The sequence below is a fragment of the Pleurodeles waltl genome, chromosome 3_1, assembly GCF_031143425.1.
Source record: "Pleurodeles waltl isolate 20211129_DDA chromosome 3_1, aPleWal1.hap1.20221129, whole genome shotgun sequence".
NCBI classification, from domain to species: domain Eukaryota; kingdom Metazoa; phylum Chordata; class Amphibia; order Caudata; family Salamandridae; genus Pleurodeles; species Pleurodeles waltl.
This window is the reverse complement of record NC_090440.1, coordinates 1,654,408,164-1,654,433,400: the sequence shown is the minus strand read 5'-3', so window position 1 is coordinate 1,654,433,400 and position 25,237 is coordinate 1,654,408,164. Positions and strand designations below refer to the sequence as shown.

Genomic DNA, 25,237 nt, shown 5'->3' with positions numbered 1-25,237 from the left:
AGGTCTTGGGAGGGCTGTTGGTGGTGCCCATTCCGTGTTTTGGTGTGTTGTGTGCATTGGTGTTGATTCGCTCCTGAATGGCCGATTTTCTAACTGCTCTGATGAGCCGGTGGTGTGATGTATGGTGCCCTTGAAGGCTTTGTGGTCTGTTGGGTTTTAACTGCTTCTCCGCTTTATCTCGAGTCATCTGCATGCGCTCTTGGATTGTTGGAGGTCAGGGAAGAGCCAGTTGGGTCTCTTGTGGTGTTGATTGCAGGCAGGATTCCTTAGGGAGGGCTAGGGTGTTGGCTCCATTGGTGAAGGTTGTGGGCCTAGGCGTTAGTATCTGTGGTGTCTGGTGGTGGGGAGTGGCTGAGAGTGGTGGTGAGCTGGGCTTCGATGACCTTGGTCTAGTTCTTGCGAGGGGGTGGTGTGTGTGGTGGCGTTTGAGTGTCTTGGTAAAGTGGAAGCAGTGGTGATCAGTCCAGTGGATTTCAGAGGTGTGTGAGAAGGCAATGTGGTTTCCAGCGAGAAGACAGGGTCAAGGGTGTGTCCTGCTGTGTGTGTAGGAAGGTTGACCAGCTGCTCAAGTCCGAGGGTGCCAAGGTTGTCCATGAGCAAGGCTGTGGTTGTCGAGGTCAAAATTGAGTTCACTGAGGAGTATGTAGTCTATTGAGGTGACTGGGTATCGTGACATGGGTAACGATGAAGTCGACCAGGACTTCGCTGAATGGTGGGCAGGGTCCGGAGGGGCTGTAGATGAGGGTGCTGCAGAGGGTGGTGTTTGGTTTTGTCTGGATCTGAAAATGCAGGTGTTCGGCGACAGGGGTCTGGACATCAAAGCTGGTCGTGAGGCGAAGTGAGTTTTTGTGTACGATGGCGCCACCTCCTGGTCAGTTGGCGTGGTCTTGTTGGCTGAACGGTAGCTGTCAGGGATGCCAGTGGTGATCTCCGGTGCTGAGGAGGTGGTGATCCAGGTCTCAGTGAAGATGGCAATGTCGGGGCGGTGGAGTCGAGGAGATTCCAAACTTCTGTTGCATGCTTGATGAGGGAGCTGGTGTTGAGTAGTATACAGCTGAGGTGTCAGGGTGGTCCAGCAGAGGAGGGGTTTAGTGTGGGTGGACAGGTGAAGGTGCAGTTGCGGCAGGAGAATGGGCCGAGAGTGTCCTTGAGCAAGGTGCGATGGTAGACCTGGAGTTGAGAGCAGGGGGGGAAGGTGGGAGGGGTCCCTCAGCTGGGAGGCGGGAGGGCAGGAAACACAGCGCTGGAAGGGGGATGGGGCTGCCCGGGCAGCTGTGGTAAGGGAGCGCTGTGATCACCAAAGGAGGCGAGAAAAGTGAAAAAACAGCGAAAGAGGCACAAAAAGGGAAAAGAAAGGCAAAAAGAGAAAAAAAAAGAAAGGCAGAAGGCAGTGGTGCCTGTGGGTGGAGGAGGGCTTCGAACACACCAAGCCAGGCGGGCTCAGAGGATGAAGGGCAGCAACAACAGGTGGTGCTATGCGGGGAGTGATCTTTTAAAGGTTGTCAGAATAAGTACCATTGAGCCCAGTAATAATAAACACTTATCAACCCCTAGAGACCAGCCAAATGGTAAAGTAGGCTACAGTCATTAATATTGTTATTATTATTTTATTATTAGTAGTAGTAGTATTTATAGTAGTAATAGTATGTTTTATGATACTTTTGTTTCATGTATGACGAATGTCGCTGGATTTATTTTCCTAAATCATTTATACAGTGTAAACTAACAAACATTAGTTGTGTGATGCTTCATCGTCCATTCCACTTGAGAGCTTGCATTTAAACTGTTATAACATTGCATCAAAAGGAAGACCCACAACAAGCATTGGCAATGCCTATAGGTCTAGCTCATGAATGAAAGTGTCTTTTGTGTAAACACTCAAGTCATCATGCCCACAATCATGTATCTTTGCACTCATGCATCCACTCATCAATCCATTGACTATTTCTTCTGTTGACTATCTGACACAACTGCAATAAAAGACACACAAACTCAACAACCTATGAAAGATAAATTAAAAGAATACAAGTAGATAAAGAAAACATGCTGCCCTCTAAAGATGGTGGGGATGTATTTGCAATATCAAACCTGAACATAGCAACATGTGTCCATCTTGCAGAGGTATTGTAAATAGTCTATCATTGTTTTAAAGTTCAAGCATGGCCACCACATATACAACCGACATATTGGCCATCTTGGAATGGTAAACAATGATACACTGTGGACAGCAGCATACCATCTGAAGTCCTGTTTTAGAGGAAGTGGCCAGGTGGAATGCGGCGCACTGCAGATAAAATAAGCGGCAAGCAAGCAACCTGCTAGCACTCCCTGGAGAGCTGTAGTATTCTCTTAAGAAACATTAAAACAAACAAAAGGAGAAGCAACACGATGAAAGGGAGCCTATAAAAGAAGAAACTTTGGAACTACAAGATTGGCCATCCAGTCCTGATACTGAAACATACTCATTTTCAGATGGATGTACACATTTGATCAGAAAATGCCATTATTCACAGGACACAGAGCCAATGACTGATGCACCATGCATGTTGCTGTCACTGTTGGAAGCGGAGTGTAAATGACATTCAGACAGACCAATTGCAGAAGAGAGTAAATCCAATGGCTTATCAGTATCTATATGGATGTATATTTATATGGGTGTATGTACGATTTAATGATTTTTTATTACAAGATCCTACCCGACATCTAAGAAGAGTTTCCAGCTAGTAATATTAGAGTGCAAATCTTCTCTCCCTAGGGTTTATCAGAGACAGTAACCAACACCGAATTCATTCCCTACAAAGGTAACTTGACATTTTGCATAACAAAGTACCTATCTGGAGGCTTTAATACAGAAAAATACCAATCCACCTTTAAATGCCAGTTGCTTTTAATGCATGCTTGTCACAATCAGTATGTCAATCCTAATATGTTTATCATAACACTTCATAATAGACATATCTGGCCTACGGCAATACAAATATTTTTCATAGTAAACCAAGCAGGCCTGTAGCAGTTATCAGTGGTTTACCACCACAACAAACTGAGGCCTTCTGTATGGCGCATGAGCTTTCCCACGAGACAAACATCAGACATTCAGTCATAAAATTGCATAGTATAAAAATACTATCTCTCCTAAGAGGGCTTAACAAGTATTCTGACAGTACAGAGCTTCTACACCCATGGTATGTCAGAGGGAACAACAACACTAAAACGCTTGCCTACTAAGGTAATCTATGAGATTCCATCTAACAAAAATCGTATTTGTATGCTTTGATTCAAAGTAATAACAATCCACTCTTAGGGGCCTGCTAACTTTATTACAACTTTTCATAATAAACGGTCAGGCATGTAGCCTTTACCATTGGCTTGCCACCATAACCAACATAAGCCCATTGTACTGAGCGTAAGCTCACACAAGGCAACCATCCGACATACAGTCATAAAAGTATAAATATATGCAAAATTACAGTTGGCAAAGCAAAATACTATAGCTCCCTAGAAAGCCTAATAAGGATTATTGTCCTGTATTGTAGTGTATCGCCGCAGTTTGTTCTGGTAGATCACCAACACCAAAACTCTTGCCTACTACAGTAATCTGAAATTCCAAGTACTTGCCTACTGGCTTTAGCACAGTGTAATAACAACCCATCCTGAAAAGCTGATTGGCTTTAACACATGCTTTTCACAACAAGTAGGGCCGGCATACTGGCTCCATCATAATGTTTCATAATAAACATATCAAACCTATAAAATTTGACATGCTTTTTTCAATAAGGTGATGAAGCTTTTTCCCTTTTGCATTGGATTTACACTTTATCTAACACTGGTCTATTAGTGTGCACATAAACTGACAATCATCAGGCATACATTTATAAAATGTAAACTGTGTAGAAAAATATAGCTTTCAAAACAATATACAACTCCTCTCAATAGAGCCTAACCAATCGCAGTGAAATCCCTTGGAGTTTGTCAGAATGGGTGGCCAACATTAAAATCCTTGCCTACTAGGGTAATCCGTGAGATTCTGTTTAACAAAATACCGATCTTTAGTCCTAAATAACGATCCACAGCTAAATGGCTGTTAGACTTTAACATATGCTTTTCACAATACATATGCCAGGCCTAGTGCCTTTACCAAAAACATTCATAATAAACATATCAGGCCTACTTCTATGATCTTTGGGTTGCCACCATAACCAAATCAGCCCTGCTGCATCGCGTATAAACTTTGCCACAAGCCAAAAAGTGGAATACATGCAGTTTCTTTTTTAGTAGAAGCACACACATTCATCCAAATCAAATCCTGTACCCAGGGGGCCCAACATGTTGCTGTAGCCTTAGCCCCTTTCTCAGTAGGGCTCTGAAAGCTCTTTTGTTGATCACATAAGGTCAGGTTGCGGTTGCAGTTTCAAGCCAGAACTAAAGATCAATGTAGGTTGATGACTGTCCTCCATTCTACTGTGCTTCTGCCAGAGAAAAACACTGTAAATTATCTAGTTATCCTAGACATTTTAATAGCATTACAATGACAGGAGTGTTCCCCTGGAAGTTCAAGATGAGGCAGATTTATAAATAAACAAATTGATCACAGCTGTGAAGAGGACACACAACATCTCCCCAATCAAAGCATGTACTCCTGGCTACCAACATGCAGGCAGAACTAAAGCCCTCTTTTCTGGTGACTTTCACGTAATTGTCTGGTGACAGCTGGGTTGTCAAGCCAGACCATAATAATTTGTACTACTCACACATCAAGCTGCCGATGTAGCATTGCAGCAGGAGACACATCCCACTTGCTGAAATGGAGATGCTTGAACAGGAAAGGGTGGGGCTGGATTTTAGCAGCAGCTCTTTTCTGCCTGGCATGGCAGTTCATTCCCAAATATTAACATATCCTAAAATCATAGAAGTAGCTATGTTGTTTGGGAAGCATCTCCACTTCAAAATGTGATAGTATCAATAGGGCTGCTACATCTTTGCACATAATAAGATCCGGTTGCAAGGCCTTGTTATGGATTCAATATACGCCCACAACATGTTAAGGGCTCACTTTTTCACAACACTGTACTGTTTATTGACGGAATTTGCTGCGACTCACACCACAGCTGGAAGAGACTGGAATCTTGCTCCAGGTGTTATACTGAATAGAATAACCCCTCCAGACAAGAACAATTCTGTAGACAAAGCGCTACTGAAAGATATTTCGCAGGACCATGATTTAGTGGATGTGTGGTGCATATTTGAATGGGAACACACATTAATATGCATATGATTTTAGTTCTAAAATACACCGGTTTAAACTGAAAAGGCTGGAGATGTGCTTTACAAACTCAAATGTAGACTCTATGATCATAGGAGGAAAAAGCGGGAAGGTTCCTGTCGGAACAAATAAAAGGAGTCACAGATGGTGATCCATACTATACGGGATGGAAATGGCACAGCCCACACTAACCCAAATGGGATAATGAAAACATTTGGACACTTTTACAGTCCCTCTATCACTCAGAAGGTGCAGACCCAAAATCATGGATGACGTGTGTTCAAGAATTAGAAGAGATGATTACTACTCCACAATAACTCCCCTGGAAAGAACAGATAGCAGAGAGATTTTTAAAAAATCGAGAAAAGGCTTGTAGTAGAAACGCTGTATGATGCCTTTCGAGATGGAGAATATACGAGGTCTCTACATTCTTTTTCTAATAAAAATCAGATAGCGAAGATCGACAAGCTAGGTAAGGATCTAGTATTTTGTGCTAGCTACAGGCTGATATCCTTACTGAATTTGGATATAAATATTTTGGCAAGGATACTGGCTTACAGGGTGGGAAAGATGATTCTGTCCCTTGTACCTGAATACCAAATGTGGTTTGTCCTTGGTAAGTCTTCTACAAACCACCTACCTACATACCAGCAGCACAAAAGACCTGTGGAGGGTTTTTGTTGTATTCATTCCGAATCCAAAGGGATACCCTACAGGGCTACATACTTTGAGACTGTCTGAACATATGCACTTACTGGGTGGAGGTCTTGTACGCTTTTGCTACGCAGTTATACGCATTTCAAACCGTTCATAAAATTGGCATTGTTACACAATATATCTGACATCGTTGATGTACCTTCCTCATGGACTGGATGGATTGCCACCTCATTAATGGTGGCAAAGACATGCATTCTCTGACTTTGGGAAACTAGTGACTACCTACACAAGCGGAATGGCTGTTATAGGTATTCCATTTGGAAACATATGAAAAATGTATTTATAGTGTTCATGACACTATGGATGTGTTTGAAAGAATTTATACTCCCCCTACTTGATCACACTTGAAACTTCGACTCAATACCACTGGGAACTTGCAGAAAGGGTGTTGAGTGAAACTCTGTTACTATAGCAAGGGCCGGAGTGTAGTTCACTAGTTTGGTGGCGTAAACATCTTTAATGCTTGGTCATTGTGGAGTTACAAATGCCCCTCTGTGAGACAAAATGATTACTCTGTTCTCCTTTCCCCTTTCATTCCCCCAACTTCTACCAATTATGTTTTTCGTTCCATAAATTGGTTTATGTATGATAACGTCCTTCATCAAAGAAAGTAAATATACTTGACTGTAATGGTGTGTACATTTGATTTCTTAAGTACTGTGAAGCTCCGTATGACCTGTTGGTTTGCTTTTTCTCCCTTAATTATAATCATTACCTTCTTGTGACATATTCATGGGTGAATTTAAAAGGGAGACTTTGTTGTTATGAGGAAATGTTTTTGTAGGTCTCATTATGAGTTTGGCGGTCTGACCGCTGTTGGGATGGCAGTCGGACCGCCATATTTCGAGTCATGCTGGCCTGTACAGCAAAGTACGCTGCGACAGCCAGGCAGTACATACTGTTGCGGTCACAAACAGGCCGATGGAGCCTGTGTTTTCTGTCGGACACGTTACGAGGTTGCACACCACCAGTGTGACTGTGGCAGTCAAACCACCTCGACTCTGCCGTGGGTGCAACAGACCGTAAGTACACACACCTACTTATGTAATTTCCTGTAACAGATCGTAGCGCCGTCATCCACATCATATGGGGGTCACGCAGCTGGCTACAAGTACACATCTAATCGTGTGCACAGTCCAAATCATGCATAAAAATGGACACATTCGCAGTCACAATACGCCTGCATTGGGCAGGTCACTCATACTGCACAGCAACAGTACAGGTCCACACATCTCAAGCACAGGAACAGTGAAGGCTACACAATGTTGTCTCATATATTACCAACAACACACAAACATAACATATACAAATACAGCTCACACACTCGAATTCCACACAGGCCATGGACTGTCGTCGCATCCAACACACATATGTATTGATGTGGCATGGAACACAAACACCACTCCCAGTAAACAGTCCGGCAATGGACACATAAATCACATCACAGGACAGCCCAATGGAAGGACACTAGCATGCACGATACACAGGGAAACAAATAAACAAAGAGCACTATGCTAACAATACCTGCACAATAGGGATGGGGGCATCAGGAGCACTCTGGGATGGAGGCTGTACTGGTACACACATCACTTTGCACACACCCCTAAAACAACATGAGCACAGGAAATGGCCCTACATGTTTCTCAGGGACAAACAGTACTAGACCCAAATGACATGCCCATCCGCACAATGTGAAAGTGCAGGCCAACAAAACACATACAACTTCAACTGCATGGGACATACCCCTACAGGAACTAGCTGCAAGGTACACACAGCTACATGGACACATGCACAGTCAAATGCAAACAAAGCTGAACACCCTCCATGTCTGCACAAACAAAACTCCACACTGACGCACATTAAATTAATCCACAAGCCATATCAGGGGGACAAGTCTAACACCATAAATGCTCACATTGGACAACACAAGATGAAATACTTACCCAAAGAAGCAGTACACAATGCCATGACACCAACACTACATTTACACACATGCATATCCATACACTCAACATACACCCTTCTCTTGGGGACACCAGCACTGCCCACAAACTCAGATACTGCAAATAGCAGCAAATGGATTAGCAAGCAGGCTGAAACGCACACAACTTTAGGCACTCAATACAAGTCACTCAGGCAAAATATTAAGGTAGATAAGGAATTGCAGGACAGATATATAACCAAAAAACAACTGTTTGGGTTTATTAACTGGAAATATTTGAAAGTCCAAAAGACCATTGGCCAATCCATATGAAGTCCTGTAATAGCAGAGTGTTGTGCCTAAACCTGACTTCCAACTGCCATGGAACCTCCACAGGAAGGGGCATCAAGAGGGCAGGCAGGCACCTCAGGGATTATCTGGGGAAGCGAGGGGGTTTGGGCTTTGGAGGGGCGGTCTTCTTTTTGGGAGAAGGTGGGCTTCTTCTTGGGGGGGAGGTGGGGAGAGTTATGGGTGTTTGCAGGGGAGGCCTGGGAGGTGAAAGGGAGGGACTGGGAGTGGGTAGAGGGTTCTTGGGTTTGAGACGGGGTGAAGAAACAGGGTAAAGGTCGATGTAAAAAAAAAAAAAACTTTCTTAAGGACACGGTGACAGTCATCAGAAAGGGGTTGGGATTTGAAGGTTTAGGGAATATTTGTCTGCTGTGTTGGTGTGGCTGTTGTGGGTGTGTGCTTCTGGGAGGTATGCTTGTGTGTCGTGTGTCTGTTGAGTGGGTGAGTGAGTATGTTTCTGTCTTGGTGGACTGGGAGGTTGAGGTGCTGGGGATGGAGTGGTGGATGTGTGTGTGTCTGTTGGGGTGGTGACTGCAGATTGGCTGGATGTCTGTCTGTAGTTGTGGTGTCTGCGGGTGTGGTGCTTGTGGTGGATTGCTGGGGCGGTGTTTGCGGGGTCTGATGGGTGTAGTCGGTGTGTCACTTACTGGTGGTGTTGTGTGTGATTCTGGGAATGGCAGGGTGTCTAAGGAAGTTGTGACTGTTGTTGTGTCTGTGGGTGGCTGTTGTTTGCTTGCGTGCTGGTGTGTTTTGCGGTGTTTGTGTGTGCTCCTCTTGTGTGTTCATGTGGATGCTTGTGGATCTGTCTGGGTGCTTTGGGTAGGTAGGGGGAAGGAGGGATTTGGATTGGGAAGAGGGAAGTGGAGTCGATGGAAGGTGGGGGGTGACTGGCTGCCATCAGTGTGGAGCCAAAGCCTAAAGAGATCTTTGTGGGCCAGACATTGCATCATGAATGCCTCCCTGGAATGCATTAGTCTGCAGCAGTTGGGTTGCCAAACCCCGGATGGGATTCACAATGGCTGACTGACCCACAGAGATCGTTCTCAGGAGGTCAGTAGCCTCTTCACTGAGGACAGCAAGGGTGCCTGCGGAGGAGATGCCCATCCTCTTTGGTGAGCGGGCACAGCCAACTTGGTAGGTAGCAACAGGGAGGGCGGTGATATAACAGGGGGTGGCGGTCAAGGATGGTGCAGGGGGATGCCTCGATGGGTCCATCACCACTAAGGAGTGTCCACTGGAGGAAGAATCCAATCATCCTGATGATGTTGCAGCCTCCCCCATGGCACTCCCCTTACCCTCCGGGCCACTGTGTCCCTCTGTGTTAGTGGTGTCTTGACCCGAGGTCCCATGGCCAGATGCTTCCTCACTCGGCTGTGCCCCGTCTCCTTCACTTGCCGGTGGTGATGCTATAGAGACAAAGAGAAATAGGGTCATCACATGTCCATGATCACACTTGAACAACAGCTTTGGTTACCAAACATTACCATGATGTCAAGTAGGCCCGGCAAAAAACTCCACCCAAGTGGCCCATACATGTGCCATACCAAATGCATGCATGCCATATGAATTGTCAACAGCTGCCCACAGGAAAATCAGGATGTCACACAACTGCAAATGCATGGCTGAAGTTGTGCAATCATAATGACCATTCAACCATCAGGAGACACCATCACCCTCAAAGCTTTGGCCCATGGAGCAGACCACAGTCACTTGTTGGCATGCAATAGTAAGCCATTACAAAATGAATTTCAACAGATGCCACACAAGGTCATGAACATATATCTTTGTCACATACATGATGACCCAACAATGAGAAGTGATGATACAAAATCATGCCATGTTGCTGACAAAAGTACAATAGCCTGGAGAAGGTGAGATGGAAATTCCTATGTCACTATGAATACATATCAGCAATGAACACTTCACCAAGTGAAATTTGTCCCAGTAGTGTCATGCGGGCAGTATTAACGTTGCACAGATAGGCCACACATATTTGGCATGGAAATGGACATTGTAGACATCATGTGCAATATGTCGCAGAGAGATGTCCCCAAAACACACAACACAATGAATCAGCAAGCCCCATGGTACTCAAAACTTATGTCTGGCAACCCTTACTATGACTTTCTCTGAGTGCATCGGCAGAAACCATTAGTCCTTTGAATGTTGGAACGACCCTGAGAATTGCAAGTATGTGTTGAAGGCCCTCAACATGTTGCCCAATGGGAAGTTACATCACTCTTCACGTTTTGGTAATGCAAACCCTGATGCCTGTCTGTGGATGAATGCCTCAACCCAAATACATGTGATTTCTATATAACTGCAAGTCAGGGCACATACCTTACACATTACACATGATGCCACATCAAGGGCATTGATATTCACATTGTGGCTCTAAACTCTAGGCCTCCCCGTCATGTCCCTCATTGCTACTGCAGGTATACATGCCAAATGACATGATATGATGGCTGTGGGTATGTGTCAGCCAGTAAACAATGGTGACACACTCCTGTATGTGGCACAACATGAAATGTACCCACATTGTAAATGTCCTATTCCACACACAGGTTGGCATGCACATATATGTTAGGGAACACAGACATCAGCCCATCAAAAGAGGTAGACTATGCATGAAACTGCAGCTCACAAATGTTTCAATTCGAGAAAGTGACACATGCTGACATGTAGGCATAAGGAATGTAGGCAACATTCTTGGAACATAAATCAAAAAAGTAGTGATCCATAGCTGCATCTAAAGACCAGTGTAATCCCTGTCACATGTATGTTTGACATCTTCACATTGCAGACTGCAAACAGGCACCAGCACCCATCATACTCTGAAGACAACTAGCTTCTGGGTGGCTGATGCCTATATACACATTTACCCAGACACGTGGCAGAGGACAGTGACCCATCACCTACTTACCTTTGGCCTGGAACATCTAGGAGTAGAAGTCTGTTACATAGAAAATACACACACTACAACAACAAACAGTATGTGAATGATCACTGTACACAATCATTTGTGGTCCCTGTAGAGCAAGTAGTTTGTGGATTCCACCCAGTTGTGTCATGGGTCCCCCAACCAATAGGCAAGGCACATCAGTATACATCACATCAGGTGTCAACAAAAACAATCTCTCATCTACTGTGTGACACATGGCTCATCCCTAATTGTCAGGGGGAGCTGTCAAAACCTCACTCAATCACTTGGCAAAGGGACAAGAAGGAATATGCCATGTACTCACCCGCCTTGTGGCTGCTGTGCGAAGCTCCGAATAGCCCACTGCCAGGATGCAGGCCATTGGGCGGGGGGTCATGGTCTGACAGGCACCCCACTCACATTGGGAGGACAGCCCCAGCTTGGCCTCCGCAAACTTCTGGGCCCAGCGTCTCAGGCCCTTCTACCTTTTCTGCAGTGGGCACTCCGCCAGTTGTGGACCCCCAGGGTCCGCACCTTCTTGGCAATGACTCTCCATATTCCCTTCTTTTGATCAGGGGTTGACCTGCATGGATGCAAAAGACACATTAAGATGATATGCTCACAAGTCCCATCACAAATGGTAGAGTTACATACATGTCAGTAACATCAAGCTAGAACTTTCCTGTTTGTCAATACTCCCCCAGTGTAGCACATACAAGCCAATAAGTACAGGAACATTACTACAGACCTCATTTCCCAATCTGCAGACCAACCCACCACCATGCTCTGGCCCTACAATGACTAAGCAAGCTTACTGACATCATGTGAGACATGCTTTTGCAACCTGTCTGAGATGTGAGCCACTATGAGACACAACACACCTCTGTGGCTTCTGAAGGGTAAACTCCTTGGGCATGAATGGACCAACACTTTCACACACTGTGAGAATGACTTTCTGCACACAGTCCCTATAGGCTACTGCCAGAGTACAAATCCGGACATCACACATGGTTGACAATGAAAGCACTGGCATGGTGGGTTCTGAAAGTGTCTACCTTGTCCATGTGTGGACATGTGCAATAACAAATGTAGACTCATTCCACTTCAGTGGGTGGGGTTCTCTGTTATGAATCTGTACCACAGAACACGCTTTTGGACATCTGTCCTTCATACAGAGATGGCATCCAGAAAACAAAGACATGCATTGTACAGTTTGTTATGTGACCAAGCTACTGAGACACATATCATGGCCTCCCAGGAATCAACACACTGCCTTCACTGTCAGAATGGCAGTTATGCAGCAAGCCTGCACAGGACAAATATGGCCTGTGAGAAGGTGACAACTGTGGGAGTAAGGGACTTGTCATGAGTCAGAGACACACATTGACAGTGCTGCTAAGTGCACATATGTAATAGATCAGTAACTCACCTCTGTACCCATTCCTAATCTGGTCAAAGGAATGAGGAATTCTGGGCAGGCTATTACACAATAGCCTCATATTGGGAGTGGGCACAGTGCCACAATTGCATTGTCACATTGACTCCACCCTAGTCTAAACTAGGACCCATACTGGGAGATGCATGTGACAGGCCCTGGTCTCTACAGGCTGAGCAGACAGAACTTTCATGACACCCCATTCCTATCACTTACATGCATGACAGTACATGATGTAGCCAACACCAAATTGGCATGTGGTGTGTGTGGCAACCTGAAGGGCAGAGAGAGTGATGATATGCCTTCCAGCCAACAATCTAGCAAGCTCAGATGTGTGAAGAAATCTCTGTGGCAACATACACATAGCTCACATTACTCACAACTGAAACATACAACATGCATACACTACTCATGCTGTCATGCACATACACGTTGTCTCACATATACCACAATCATGAGGAAAGAGGTGTCGGTGTTTGGCTGTAATGTCACCTCACCTAGTTGTGGGCATCCAACACATGGTGGATCTAGGAACACAAAAATCACACACCCCACAATGTGAATTAACTCAACATATGGCACTGGCCACCAGTTTCTACACATTGACCCTCCCATTGATGCCACACAGACTACACCTGCAGGCACATGAGTAGTCAGTCTGGCAACCATGGCCACATTCTAACCTGTGAGGAGGGAAAGGATGGTGAAGTACAGAGACAGTTGTGCACATAAGGTACTTACCTGCTCCTCTGGTGCACCATAGAACTGTCCATACAGGTATAGGACCTCATTAACTAACATTTACTGCTCCTCTAGAGAGAAGGCAGGGGCCCTATGACCTGCTGGACATGGGATGATTGCTCCCAGTGGTGGCACACAGCAGCTCATTAGTGGAGGTGTGTTGCTGGCAGCAGTGTCAAGAGCCAAGTGAGTGAATCTGCAGAACATGGCGGACACATCCACCACATAAGCGGTAGTCGCTGCCAGCGGACACAGCTATTAGCCCGCAACCACGACTGGCAACAGCGTTAGCCTATGGCTGTTTCTGCCACGGTTGCAACCGCCTACCTCCTTGCCAATGTCTCCCAGCGGTTGTGGGCGGTTCCTAATGTCCTTTGGAGTAGGTCAGGCCATTTTTGAGGTCTGAAATGCTACATTGGGCTTCACAAACTGCATCACACTGCTGGAAATTTTGTTTTTGACCTCACAAACCTGCTTATCCTGTCTTGTCATGTAGGTCCTACTACTCCAACACCTTTGTAGTATGTTGCAGGGCACAGATGGCATTTTACAGTGGGACACATCCACCCCATCAAAGGTAATTTTTGCGGTTGGGATATCCAGTCACATTTCGAGAGGCATTTGTGATGCACATATGTGAGTTTGATCCAGATACATGTTGCAAACCATCGGGTCACATGTGAACCTTGTGTTATTAGCTGCTGCGATGTGTACTGTTTGCCATGTCCATCCCTTTGAAAATGCCTTGCCACGTGTTATCATTGGCATGCCCCATGTATGTAGCTGGGGACACAATGAATAATGTCAGAACTCATTTATTGTCATATATGGGTACCCAGGGAGAGGGAGGATGCGTCATCCTCCTGTCTACCATCCACTGCCAGACCTACAGACCATGGAAGAACGAAACGTTGTGATCTTATATCATCTGAATCAGCAAGCAATAGTGGACTTATGTCGTCAGTTGGAGGCAGATCTGATGCCAGCTATTAGTAATCCAACCAGCATACCACCAATTGTACAAGTCATGTCAGTATTGCACTTCCTAGCTACAGGGTCCTTCAAACATACATTGGCCCTGTCGGCTGGCATGTCCTAACTTATGTTCAGTCTGCTGTTGAAGGATGTCCTCTCAGCTCTGTTGAAACTCCTTGACAGCTACATGCAGTGTTCCCGACATGAGGATTTAGCCCATGTGCAGGCTGACTTTTATGGTTTTGCACGTATCCCACATGTGGTGGGGGCCATTGATGGCACACATGTTCACTTGGTCCCACCGCATGTCCATGAACAAGTATACTGCAACAGAAAGAACTTCCATTCCATCAACGTCAAAGTTGTATGTTTGGCGGACCTATAAATTTTGCAGGTTTGTGCCTGTTATACGGGTTCAGTCCGTGATTAATTCATTATGCTGAACAGCACTATCCCCCAGCTGATGTCACGACTGTGACACCAATAAGGAATCCAACTACGCCAGGGGAAGTCTGATTCAGTGAGGCACATGAAAGATCAGAGCAAGTAGGGGAGCGGGCTTTTGGGCTCCTCACGGCCAGATTTAGTTGCCTGGACCTCACTGGCAGAGCCCTCCTCTACTTACCCAAAAAAGTGTCCGATCACTGTGGTATGCTGTATGTTTCACAACATTGCCCTACAAGGCGGAATATCCCATACATCCCAAAGGAGGTGGAGCCTGCAGTGCCACCGCGTGAGCCTCCTGAAATGCCAAGTCAGGATGACGGTGGTGAAGAGGAAGGAGCTGACTTGTGGGAAGATCTCATCAATAGCTACTTTTCTTAAGTGTAAGTATGTCATGTGATGTAATGACTGTGACTGTACGAAGAACTGTAGTTGTCAGAATGTGTGGAGTAGAGATTTTTGGCAAAAACTGGGGAGCTAATGCTCTACAGTACTCAGCCAAAGGGCGCTTGAAGGGTTAGCCTTTGACATATCCCCATCTTGATGTAGCTACATTGTTTGTGTCAGTCTCATTGCAATGTAATTTCCTTTCAAAATGCTTGCCCTATGAATTGTGTAATAGGAATGTTTTCCAGCCTATACTCCTTGTTTCATCTTTGTCCAGGTACCTTCACCATGACATCCTCATGTGGACATTTCAGAGTTGTGACATTGGCAGGTATCTGATGCTGTTTTGACATGGGAAGTGGACATGGATTGTTCCAGGAAATGTAGGAAACATATTTGGGGTATATGCGACCTGTGCCAAGGCAGCTTGAACAGTGTTTGGGTGGAAGGTCAGAAGTGCACATTGTACTTGTTTATTGTGCTGTGTTGGGTCGATTGCATTCTGTGTGTTCATGTGGCCATGAAATATATTGCCATTAAGTGTAAGCAAAGGCATTCACCCTTCACATAGGCTAAACACTCTTCTTCTATGACCTGTATGTAGCTGGAGATGTGTTTCATCATTGCAGACCACAGTGCCTGTGCCACAACACTGACATATGTTTGTCTCATAGCACCAGATGCATGGCCATTGGACTATGATGGACCTGTGATTAAGGACTGTTCCTCCCTCTGTCTGTACCTTGGTTTGTATGATGTTGGATTATTTTGGTTTGGTATGTGATAAGGCTCAAGCTGGTTAACACCATTCACTTTTCTGTTTGCCAACTCTGCAGGACAATGTCTGACAAGGCCCTTCCTTCTGTGGTCTGGGGGGGGCTGAGCCTTGTTATATCTAACTAGACACAATCTGAGTCATTCATTCTTGGCTCAGACAGTCCAGACATATGGACAGCCTATGTGCTGTACAGTGAAACAAAATGTTTGGTGTGACCAGGCACTTGTAGCAATGTGTCTGTGTGTGTAGTTAGTAATCCTTAGCAGAACACTGTACCTGTTACATATCCCTCCTTGCATTAGTATCTTGTGTGTTTCTCATTTACTTCACATGGTCTTACATCTCCACATAGCAAAACGTGGAACAAGCCAAGTGGTCAATGACTGTGTGATAGGTGGATTTATTGACAAATTGTGCTTTAAAATTGAATTGGTGCATGGTTAAAAAGAACAGCAAATGGTTCAGTCATGGTGGGTAAAATCATTGGAATAGATGCCACACAATTGTCAGCCCAAAGTCCAGTGTACTCCTCCCATAGGAAGTGGAAAATAGTTGAAGAACAGTCAACAGAGTGAATATGTGGCACACAAAGGCGGTCATTTTGGAAGAGGTCACTTGCTGGCAGTGATGGGTATTTTGCCATCCATACCTCATGGAGTCTTTGCTGGACATCCCTTCTTGCGTTTGGGGGGTGATCTGCTTCTACAGAGGCAAGGGTGCCTGTGGCGGATTCTTCCCCTTACAGGGCCTCCCTTGCAGCGAAGGGCTAGGTGCTGCTGCTCCAAAGGAAGGGGTATATTGTTGACGATCCCTGATCAGGGTGGTATTAATGTCCCTCAACACCCCAGTTAGGGAGGCCTTGATGGTATTGTGGGCCTCTCACTGTTCAAGCATATCCCTATGAATGTCCTTCTGCAGCTGCTTGATCTCATAGAGTTCTGCAGGTACTTGACCCATCACGCCTTGGGACTCCTGATAAATCCCCAAGACGTGACTGATGGTATCCTGGCCATGAGCATCCCCACTGTCCTCACCCCGCTGGCCCACAATATCCCTCCCACACACCCTACCCCCATGGGCCTGTGCCCTTGCCACAGGATTCCTCCTCCCACTGGTTCTAGGAAAATCATTGTCCAAGGTGTGGTGCTGCAACTTAGGATCCTGGACGTGGGGTCACAACATGGTTGCCACAGTCCTAGGGACACAGGTTGAAGGGCGAGTGTCTGCCTGTAATGTTGAGGCAACTAGCCTGGGAGGTGTTGATGTGGCCTCAGTGAGACTTACAGTTAGGGTCTGACCAGGTTATTTAGATGGGCCTAAACCGTCCTCCACGTCCAGACATCCAGGAGTGTCTTCTTCACTGAGGGCTTCAGCCATAGGGGTAGTGGCAGTCTCTTCTGTGGGCTCTGTGTGCTCAGTGGCAGATCGACCTGTTGATGTGAAAGATTCAGTGTTACTGGTTATATTGTGACATCTACCTCCAAACATTTACGATGACATTTTGCAAAGCCCTTGTACATAGTTGATTTGCAGGTTATCCTATTGTGATAGTTACCCATGCTATTGGTTGTATTGACTTGACATTTGTGAAGCATGCCCATTCCATTAAAGTCAAGCAGCTGCTGAATTTTGCAGGTCATTAGCACTTGGGAGGATGGGCTGAAAATTACATCTTGCCACTAGTGCAGGCTAAACAGTGGCTGGGCAGGATGTGGCTTTGACCATTTTGAGGCCTAGTTGATTGTTATGCAAGCAGACCCAGGAGTTTGTTGTATATGTGATTGAAGTCATCATGTGGTCAGTGCAGTGTGAATGTGTCTGCTGGCAATATCATTCTGGTGATGCATATTGAGGCCTTGGGGATCATTTTTGTTGCACACTGGGTGAGCTGTCCTTCCTGTCCTCAATAGTTTCATCTTGGCTTAGCAGTTCAAGGTATAGCGAGGTGGCTGGACATATCTCTGGTTTGAACATTGTCTGTATGTTGGTCCCTCCCAGGTGAGTAAACTTCAGTTGAAAGTTAGCAGGCAAGGATTTTTTAACACATGACCACTTTTCTGCTGTTTGGAGTCAATTGAACAGTACCTCCTGAGAGTTGGAGTCAGATCACCCCCTCTACTCTCTTGACAATAGGTAACCTCCCAGGTGAGTAAACTTCATTTGAGAGTTCACTAACAGATGCATTTGGGCAAGTGCACACTCGGCTGGAGATTGGAGTAACAGGGACAGGCGCTCCTGGGAGTTGCAGTCATGTTACTCCCTGTACTACACACAGTATACAAAGGTTATCCTCCCAGGTGAGTACACTTCCATTGCGAGTTAACAAACAAGAGTATTTGGACAAGTAAACACTGGGCTTGTGTTTGGAGATGGAGAGATGGAGCCTCCTGGCCTTGGCAGTCATGTCACTCCCTCTACTTCATACACCTGAGAAATGTCATCCCCCCAGGTGACAACACTTTGTGTGAGAATTCTAAAACATGTTTTCTGGAGAAGAGGACACTTGACTGGTGGTTAGAGTGACAGTAAGAAGGTCTCCTGTGAGTTGAAGTCATGTAACTCCCTGTACTACACACACTATACAAATGGTTTGCTCCCAGGTGAATACACATCAATAGAGAGTTGGGACACAGGGGTCTGTGGAGAAGAGAACACTGTACTGGTGGTTGGAGTTACAAAAACTGGGCCTGCTGGGAGTTGCAGTCATGTCACTCTCTCGAGTACACTCACTATACAAATGTTATCCTCCCAGGCGAGTATACTATAACTGGGAGTTAGCAAACAAGGGTATTCGATGAAGAGGACACAGGGCTGGCTGAGTGGAGTGATAGTAACAGTGCCTCCTGGCCTTGGCAGTCATATCAGTGCCTGTACTACACACACTATTCATATGTTATCCTCCCAGGTGAGTACACTGCAATTGAAAGTTAACAAACAAGGGTATTTGGCGAAGGTGACACTCTGGTGGTGGTTTGAGTGACATTAACAGTGCCTTCTGGGAGTTGTAGTCGTGTCAGTGCCTGTACTACACACACTTTGCATATGCTGTCCTCCCAGGTGGGTACACTTCAATTGGGTGTTGACAAACTTGGGTTTTTGGTGAAGGAAACACTGGTCTGGTGTTTGGAGTTGTAGAACAGTGCCTGCTTCAAGGTGTAGTCATGCAATTCCCTGTAATAAACACACTATAAACAGATGTTGTTCCTCCAGGTGAGTCTACTTCAATTGTGAGATGCCAGACAGGGGTCTTTGGACAGGTGGACACTGGTCTGGTGAGTGGAGTGACACCTAAGGTGGCAAAAGGTGAGCATGCATGACATTGCAATTTGGCAACATTATTAGTGTTGTGACTTACCAGACTCCACGCCTCCAGGTATTCCTTTCAAGCCCTCAGGATGCAGGATGGCCAAGACCTTCTCCTCCCAGGGATAGAGTTGTAAGGGAGGATTGGGAGTGCCACCACCACCACTCTTCTTGGCCTGCAGCTGAGGTTGTTCCACCCCTTCCTAATGTCCTCCCTTGTGCACAGGATGATGCCTACAGCATTCACTTTTTCAACTATCCTGTCCCACATTTCCATTTTCCTGCTGTGAATAGTGTGCTCCAAACAATTGTGTCTCCACTCTTATGATTTCATCCACCATGACTCTTAACTCGTCATCTGTGAAATAGGGATTTTTGGACCGTGACATGGTGGGGGGGAAAAAAAAAATGGGACAGTTACTTACTAAAGGCGGGATAGTACAAAAAGGTGTGACTGGACAAAGGTGTGTGCTGGGTGTGAAAAGAGGTTGTGAGAAAAAAGTGGTGCCTTATATGTGACTTATATCTGTTTTGTGTTCGAAGGTCGCTCTGGCTTCAGTGTTTGGCGTTGATAATGCAAAGGATTGTGATGTGTGAAGGGGTGTGTTCATAGTGGCCTTTACCGGTGTGTCCGCTGTGGCAATGTGTCAACTGTGTTGTTTTCAAATCCATCTAATGTGCCGTTGTTATTTCTTTGGTAACTGCGGACCACCATGGTTTGGACTGCCATTGGCTGACCGCCATGGGTGCGTGCTACAGCGACTTTGGGCTTGTACGATGGTCAGTGGTTGGTTGGTGTGCTGTAGGTCGGAGTGCCTTTTTCCGGACCTCCGCGCCGCTGCCAGTCTGCCTTTTATGTTTGGTGGACGGCAGTCCTGCCTGTATAACTCCTATTAGGGTGGTCTGTAAGACCACCAACATGGCGGTCTTGTCAGGACAGCCAACATGGTGGTCTGGTAGTCTGACTGCCAAACTCGCAATGATACCCTGTATATGTTATAAGTATGACAATATGATTGAGTAATACTGTATTATATTATGATGGGTTATGAAACCAAGATGCTGCTGCTATTGCACAATCAGGCAGCACATCTCATCACTCATTGCTAGGCTGTGCATCCTCACATCCTAGACTGTGGTTTTATTTTCACAGTCAGCATGGAAAGATGTCTTTGATACCAGAGAACCCAGTAACTGAAGAACTACAAAGAGAGGGGATAAGTGCTGTGTCCTTGTTACCAACATACTTTGGTCTCATAGGAGTTATACAAAAGATTAAAGAAATGTGTTATTTAGGCTTGAGACCCTTGGCTTGTGACAGCTTGGCTCTAGAGCTTTTTACTCTCTGTGGTGAATTAATGGTATGAGCTTCTCTAGCAACAATATAACGTGATTTCAGGGAGTGATAGGGAGTGATATGTCTGCGAGCTATATAAGGCATTTCAGATGTGGACACAGAGCAGGAAATAGACTACAGTCTACTCCAGGAGAAACTTCCAGGACATGACTCATTAGGCGACTTTTGATTAAACTCGCTGATGTCTCCTTGAATGTTTAGTACTTTTTTTATTTTTATGTGAAACCAGCTGCATGCTTGCATGTGCCTTCCTTAGTGGGGCAGGACCAACAATGCCTTATGATACCAAGACCCTAGCAGAGTACCCATTGTGTGTAGAGTACCAAGTCACATGATATAAATGGGTATACTACCAGTTATGTACAGAACAAAGAAGAACAGGCAAGATAGTATGAGGCTTATGATACATCCAGTTGTCCCTTTCAGCATTAGGGCAGGATGATCTAGAGTGACCCATAGAATTAGGCCATAAAGGCACTTTACTGAAGCCCAAGAAAGAGTATCAGGGATGCCAGCAGACTTTGTCCTAATTTAGATTTTGACGTATGGGTTACTCCACACGACGGTGACTGATAACCTGTATGTCCAAATATAAATCCCATAGGAAATAATGGGATTTATATTTTGTCGAAAGCAATATCTGTCACCGTTGTGACGAAATCTAAACCAGACCCTCACTCTTGAAGACCCTTTTGTCACAACTTGAGGTGACATTTTGAAATCTTAAGATGAAACCTTGTTTGGAACTATTCTCTCTTTCCCATTCAGATTTATATTGCCAGGTAACCTAATGGCACACATTGTGCGGTGAAACAGCCCTAAAGTAAGGGCTATTAACCTCCTTAATGATGTGTCTTTAGACCATAGGCTTTCTGCTGTAGCACACTCCAACCCCATCTCCAAATACCCATAAGACACAACCATATGCTCCAGCATACTCCATACCGGATACTGGAAGGGGCCATTACTGAATTGTCTGTGTTTCTTTGTGTGTACAAGGAGTCACTGCATTGACAGAACAATAATTTTACAAAATGAAAACGCTGGAGCCTTATTTGGTTCTGACTCTTAAGGCTGTAGCTTTCACAATAGGTGGTCAGATAGAGACTAGGAAAAGGATAACCAGCGCCTATTTAATATTGCATTACTTATCAAAATAACTCTGCAGCTCCTCCAACTTTCTGGAGTGATGCATTGATGATTTCATTTAAATTAATTACTCAACACTACTCCAAATTCATGATTTGAAATGTGTTAAGAATCCAAAACAAGGTCCACGTAACCAAAGCTGCCCTGTTGGCTGGCCGCAACCTAGGAAAACAATATGGCCACCATTACAGAACTTGGGAACTACTTGGTAGAGGTCATAAAAGCAATGTTGTCATTTTAATTTGCATTGGAATCTTTGCTGTCTTCTATTGGTCAAAAATCGCAGAATGGAATTACACCAAATTTACCCTGACACTAGAACCCTACTCAGAAGAGATCCTTTACTTGGTTCTGTGTAATCTGTTCAGCAATTGATGAGACATTATTGTTAGCAAGATGTGTAAAGTGAGCTTTGAAGGTTTAAAAGTAAGAAATATGTAAACCGTTCATTTGCAGACCTTCGGTGGATTCTTGAATCGGTTTTAAAAACAAAATACAGCCACATAACTGGACAACTGAGCTTTTTCTCCTGTCATCCATTACAAATTTGCAAACCTGGATCTGTAGTCGCTTATCTGCCATGTTGTGACTGGCTGGCCATAACAGAACAAGCATTTGCAATGCAAAGGGTCTCGCGTTTGCTCATGTTAGAGCTGATCGCGTTGTAAACTCCCAACCCGACTTTTCATCTATCGGCAAAAGTGCTTTTATGTACGTAACCCGAAAAAGTGAAATTAACTGTGTAAAGCGCTCGACTTCTGCCAAGCAAAATCGCGCTAGGAAAATAGAGAAAAAGTAGTCCACGATCCGACAGAAAACAGCGAGCCTCGCATGTTTTCTGTACTTGGTCGCTGCGCTCGAGGAGGGCTAACCACCGGAAAAGGCATGACGTGTACATGCCTTCCACTAATGAAAGCAAGCAGATTTTACTAGGCAAGCCCACGAACCAATCAAACACACTGACGTGACGTCGACAGGGCTCCGAGCCCTTTTCTAATAACTAAAGCGTCTCGCTGCAATACGCATGCGCGAGCGCATGCAACGCAGGCTCTACCCTAAAAAAGGTTATGGGTGTTGGCTAAACCAAAGGCCCATGGGGCTGTGGGGGAGGGCAAACAGACCACACCAGGTACCATTTTTCTTAAAGTACTTTTTTTTTGTAGCATTTGTAAATCCAGTTTGGAATTGGCAAATCCTTGACCCTCTCTTCACCCTGGAAATTATCCTAGGGTTTTCAGAATTTGGAAGTATATCCTAGATTCACAAATCATAAAAACAAAATTTGAGAAAAAAATACTTCGGTGCACCTCAGCTACATATTTCAGGGGCTGTGTGCAGTGGGGATTTTACATATCAGGGGAGTGGGTGCAGGTCTTAGCCATGGATCAGACTCTGCCAAAGGCCATGTGCAACAGGAGTTGACCATCCACGGCGGCTCTGCTGCAAGCCAATGCTAACAGAAGTGGGTTGATTACCATCCATGGATGTTTGGGCCTCCATAGATGTTGCCTCGATAGATGTTGCCTCGATAGATGTAGCCTCGATAGATGTAGACTTGGCCGAACTGCCATTCCAAGCTGTACAGAGCCGATGGTCTTGTGCAGTGGCGATTTGCTGTTCACACTGGGTGGCAAGGCCGTTTTGCCAAATCACACTGCACACAGCAAAAGACCCTTCACAGTGGGATGGCCACAAGTAGGGTTTTGAGCACAGGTTGCAGGCCATGCTGCGACCAACCAGTGGGGTTTGAGCACAAGGATTGGGTGGATGCCAAGACCTGCAGCCAAACTTGCAGAGGTGGACAACTTAGCTTCGCAGCAGAACTAGGCCAGTTCATTATACACACAGATAACCGCCATAGCCATACAAACCGTAACTCACACAATAAATACAATCATTGTCATGGGAGTTGAGCTGTGTGGTTCTAACCATAAATGGTGAATTTCAGTGTTCCGTTTTAATTCACAGTCCTAACTGTACTGTAAATGTGCTGATATTTTTTTTGTTTTGGAAACATGAAGTAGTGATGTGCTAAACGTGTATCTAAGCCAGACCTAAAAATGTACACCTGTTGTGAAAATACAGCAATTTAAAAATATTGTCTAACTCCATTGCCATTAATTTTTAGAAAATTGGATCGCCTTGAGAAAAAAAAGAAAAAAAAGAAAGATAAAAAGAAAAAGCTTCAAAAGAAAAAAAGCAAAAGTAAACCCAAGAAACACAAGAGCAGCAGCTCCTCTTCATCCAGTGACAGTACAGAAAGTAGCAGTGACAGCGAGGCCGGCAATAAAGGTAGAACTCACAAGAAAAAGGCCGCCCAGGCTCCAGAGGAGAACAGCAGCGATTCTGAAGGGAAAACCGAGAAACGCAGTAGCACGTATTCCAAACGTCGTCTTAATGGGGAGGAGGATAGGGAAATGCACAACACCAACAGATGTGACGGTAAAAGAGAGCAGTCAACGAGCATAAACCATAACCGAGGGGATGGTCAGGGTGGCAGGCAGGAGCGGGACGGCAGGCAGGAGCGGGACGGCAGGCAGGAGCGGGACGGCAGGCAGGAACAGGACGGCAGGCAGGAACGGGACGGCAGGCAGGAACGGGACGGCAGGCAGGAACGGGACGGCAGGCAGGAACGGGACGGCAGGGGCCGTAGAAGACGAGAAAGGTCACCGAGTCCGTGCAAGAGTCACAGGCAGGAGAAAGGAAGCAGGAGCCCCCAAGATAACCGACACAGTCAGCGGAAGGCCAGGAGCAGGACCCGCAGCCCAGAGGCACCGAGAGAAAGAAGGAAAGATGAAAAACTCCACGGCAGCCAGTCCGGCAAAGAGAAACAAGAGAGGAGGCGAGATCGGAACTGAGAGCGCCTGCGACAGCACTCCGATTAAGAATGAAATCCTAATTTAGAATATATTTCATGAGTTGCGATATGTTATCCTGCATTAGGCAAAGGTGTGTTTTATAATCTGCTCATGCGTTGTGTTTGTTTCTCACATTTGCCACTCATGAAGCTGTTTCTTTTTCTCGGACTGCAGAGCCCCCCCCATCTGCCAACACCAAGTGTGTACTGGATTATTATTTAAAACCGGAGAATTTTAAAGCCCCCTCGTTACTCTTTTAAACATCGTCATTCATATACATGCTACATTTTCTTAAACAACGCGTTTTCTGCAAGACGATTGTGCATATCTTGAGAACTTGTATCAAATGGTGTGTACATGTTATAACAACCTCTTTGTCCTGACTCAAAAATAAAGCTGTTGTAAACTATGTTCTCCATCCACATCAATTTGTGAAATAAATAGCCAGCAGTCAGACATTTCGAGCACGGTGTTGTGTGCAAACTTTGGGGTATGTGGCATTCCATGCAACGCAGAGTTACTGTGAGCTATAGTGATTATATGACTTGCTTCATTAGTCCCAATTTTACTCTTATTCGCTCTGTCTACTTTGAGATGAGCCTCACTTCTGAAAAGGAACCTTCGGTGTAAAGTATTATGCT

At 45.3% G+C, this 25,237-nt stretch overlaps 1 protein-coding gene across 1 annotated transcript in view; it reads left to right on the top strand.

Annotated features, from left to right (window-relative positions):
* Positions 1-25,005, top strand: part of CIR1 (corepressor interacting with RBPJ, CIR1) — a 204,624-nt gene extending 179,619 nt beyond the window's left edge. The window contains exon 11 of the mRNA XM_069225370.1: positions 23,867-25,005. Coding sequence (XP_069081471.1) covers positions 23,867-24,596 — 730 coding nt within the window. The 3' untranslated portion in view covers positions 24,597-25,005. The remainder of the gene's footprint in view (positions 1-23,866) is intronic.
* Positions 25,006-25,237: the final 232 nt, after the last annotated feature.